General features: G+C 36.7%; 1 protein-coding gene across 1 annotated transcript; it reads left to right on the top strand.

The window, feature by feature from the left end:
• Positions 1 to 426: 426 nt before the first annotated feature.
• Positions 427 to 1,410, top strand: LOC126935116 (olfactory receptor 52E2). Its single transcript, XM_050756324.1, has one exon. The coding sequence runs from the start codon at positions 427 to 429 to the stop codon at positions 1,408 to 1,410; it is 984 nt and encodes a 327-aa protein (XP_050612281.1).
• Positions 1,411 to 4,056: the final 2,646 nt, after the last annotated feature.

Raw genomic sequence — 4,056 nt, 5'->3', positions numbered from 1 at the left:
ATTTTTTATGTAACACCTGTGTGTTGCCATCTAACCAAGTGGAACAAATAGAAATCACTATGGAGCCTGACAGCTCTATGTATGTCTGAATTGAAAGTAAATTCTGTGTGATGGTAAGAGAAGTTAATAAATGGGTATTAAGATAAAATTGTAGCATAATATCAGTGATGAGATCATTGCAAATTGATGAGAAGAAAAGCATTAAAACAGAGGAATATGTTATGTCAAACTTTTTATTACAATCCACTGCTTAAATTCATCCAGACCCTTCTCACTGAGAATTCACATTTTTGATTGTTCTCTATGTAGTACGTTTCTAATTGTGTGAATTTTTTGGTTTTCAATTCTGCAGAATTTTACCTGTTTTCCTGCTGATTGGCACACATACAGTCATAAAGATCACGGACTTCTGCATTCACAAGCAGGATGTTTCTTCCCAATGACACCCAGCTTCACCCCTCCTCCTTCCTGTTGCTGGGGATCCCAGGACTAGAAACACTTCACATCTGGATTGGCTTTCCCTTTTGTGCTGTGTACATAATCGCACTCATAGGGAACTTCACTATTCTACTGGTGATCACGACTGAGAGCAGCCTACATCAGCCCATGTTCTACTTCCTGGCCATGTTGGCCACCATTGACTTGGGCCTTTCAACAGCTACCATCCCTAAGATGCTTGGGATCTTCTGGTTTAGCCTCAGGGAGATTATCTTTGATGCCTGTCTCACCCAGATGTTTTTCATCCACAACTTTACTGGCATGGAGTCAGCAGTCCTCGTGGCAATGGCTTATGACCGCTATGTGGCCATCTGCAACCCACTACGATATAGCACCATCCTCACCAACAAGGCTGTTTCTGTGATTGGTCTTGGTGTGTTAGTGAGGTCATTTATCTTTGTTATTCCATTTGTTTTTCTTATTTTGCGGTTGCCCTTCTGTGGGAATCATGTCATTCCCCACACCTACTGTGAGCACATGAGTCTTGCTCATCTGTCTTGTTCCAGTATCAAGATCAGTATCATCTATGGTTTGGGTGCTATTTCAATCCTAGTGTTCGACATCATAGCCATTGCCCTTTCTTACGTGCAGATACTTCGTGCTGTTTTCCATCTTCCTTCCCAGAAAGCCCGACTCAAGTCCCTCAGCACATGTGGTTCACATGTGTGCGTAATCCTTGCCTTCTATACACCAGCCCTCTTTTCCTTTATGACTCATCGCTTTGGCCAAAATGTGGCCCGCTATATCCATATACTCCTAGCCAATCTCTATGTTGTGGTGCCACCAACGCTCAATCCTGTCATATATGGAGTCAGAACCAAGCAGATCTGTGACTGTGTGAAGAAAATATTATTACAAAAACAAGGAATTGAAAAGGAAGAGCATCTAATACATGTAAGAAGGACTTTTTGAACACAAAAATACCTTCCTATAGTAAATTTAAGCTTATTTGACAGTTCTTTCCGGTATGTTATTGAATTCAGAAAGCTAAAGTCTAAGCTTTGCTATTCAATTTATATGATAAAGAGAGCCAATCAGAGATTTTGTATGTAATTTTTATCGATTATGGCAGTAAATTTAAAATAGGATTTTAGAAAGCCTGCCGTGTTTTGTGTACTATCCACCTATGTCATTCATGCGAGTGTTTTCATGTTTCTTATTCCTTTATCTCCAAGCCTATCTGTATCTGTTTCTCTCTTCTTGCCTTATATGCCATCCTATCTTTCCTTTTGTTTTTTACTTCTTTTTATATCTAGAAATATCAGTCATTTTTATTCCATAATAAAGACTATATTATGATATATTATTATTTTATCATGAAGATTATTAACATCCAAAATTGGTTCTATGGACTTGATACTGATTATGGCCATAAAAAGACAGTGAGAAAGCAAATGGAACGACAAACAGATTCATTATAAATTTTTGTAAAATTTATTATAAATATATTTAGCTTTTTATGGACTAAATTGTGATTTAAACATAATTAAGGAACCACTTACAGCCTAGAGAGATCGCTTGTTTTCCCTCCATAGTTATATTTGTTTTCTAATTTATTTTTAGATTAATCCTGCAGTCACTATCTTCTTTTTCTTGTCTTTACTCATATGATTTTAATATTAAAAAATTTGGGTTTATTCTTAGTTCTCTCTTCAATATATGTTTAAATATGTTTAATATATGTTCTGTCTTTAATGTATGCTTAATGTTCAATGTTCCTTAATTTTTTGTGTCATAAATATGGCCTATTTCATAGATTAAGCATGAAGGGCTTAATTATATACTGTTCCTAAAATAATTAGAATATTGCTTTGCATGCTATTTATAGTAAACACAAAATAGTTGTTAGCCATTACTAGAGTCATGTTATTACTTGCATTACAGTGTTTTTTAAATCCTGATGCTTGACAACATCATTACAATAAGAGATGTTTATATTCATAACATTTCATTTTATATCATGTAATATTCCTGAAGTTGGGACTCAACTAAAGGACAATTAGTGTTAAATATGTACATATATGTTTATATGTATTCATCATAGACAAATACACATGCAACTAACGTGAAATTAATTTAAAATTTTTTGAAAATTTGATTTCCTTGAAGTTCTTATCAGAAGGAATTTGAAAAATGCCAACTTTTCCCAAGTCCATCATAAATTAAACTTGTATTTTTCATATATATATATATATATCTTAACCTCTTAGTCTTTATTTATTTATTTATTTATTTTTTTAAATTTATTTATTATTATTATACTTTAAGTTGTAGGGTACATGAGCATAACGTACAGGTTTGTTACATATGTATACTTGTGCCTTGTTGGTGTGCTGCACCCACCAACTCGTCATTTACATCAGGTATAACTCCCAATGCAATCCCTCCCCCCTCCCCCATCCCCCCTCCCCATGATAGGCCCGGGTGTGTGATGTTCCCCTTCCTGAGTCCAAGAGATCTCATTGTTCAGTTCCCACCTATGAGTGAGAACATGCGGTGTTTGGTTTTCTGTTCTTGTGAGAGTTTGCTAAGAATGATGGTTTCCAGCTGCATCCATGTCCCTACAAAGGACAGAAACTCATCGTTTTTTATGGCTGCATAGTATTCCATGGTGTATATGTGCCACATTTTCTTAATCCAGTCTGTCACTGATGGACATTTGGGTTGATTCCAAGTCTTTGCTATTGTGAATAGTGCCGCAATAAACATACGTGTGCATGTGTCTTTTTTTTTTTTTTCAGGTCTTTTTTTTTTTTAAATTTATTTATTATTATTATACTTTAAGTTGTAGGGTACATGTGCATAACGTGCAGGATTGTTACATATGTATACTTGTGCCATGTTGCTGTGCTGCACCCATCAACTCGTCATTTACATCAGGTATAACTCCCAATGCAATCCCTCCCCCGCCCCCGCCTCCCCATGATAGGCCCCGGTGCGTGATGTTCCCCTTCCTGAGTCCGAGTGATCTCATTGTTCAGTTCCCACCTATGAGTGAGAACATGTGGTGTTTGGTTTTCTGTTCTTGTGATAGTTTGCTAAGAATGATGGTTTCCAGCTGCATCCATGTCCCTACAAAGGACACAAACTCATCCTTTTTGAGGGCTGCATAGTATTCCATGGTGTATATGTGCCACATTTTCTTAATCCAGTCTGTCACTGATGGACATTTGGGTTGATTCCAAGTCTTTGCTATTGTGAATAATGCTGCAATAAACATACGTGTGCATGTGTCTTTATAGCAGCATAATTTATAATCCTTTGGGTATATACCCAGTAATGGGATGGCTGGGTCATATGGTACATCTAGTTCTAGATCCTTGAGGAATCGCCATACTGTTTTCCATAATGGTTGAACTAGTTTACAATCCCACCAACAGTGTAAAAGTGTTCCTATTTCTCCACATCCTCTCCAGCACCTGTTGTTTCCTGACTTTTTAATGATCGCCATTCTAACTGGTGGGAGATGGTATCTCATTGTGGTTTTGATTTGCATTTCTCTGATGGCCAGTGATGCTGAGCATTTTTTCATGTGTCTGTTGGCTGTATGAATGTCTT

The sequence above is a fragment of the Macaca thibetana genome, chromosome 14 (genome assembly GCF_024542745.1).
Source record: "Macaca thibetana thibetana isolate TM-01 chromosome 14, ASM2454274v1, whole genome shotgun sequence".
NCBI lineage: Eukaryota > Metazoa > Chordata > Mammalia > Primates > Cercopithecidae > Macaca > Macaca thibetana.
This window is presented reverse-complemented; position numbering and strand designations above follow the sequence as displayed.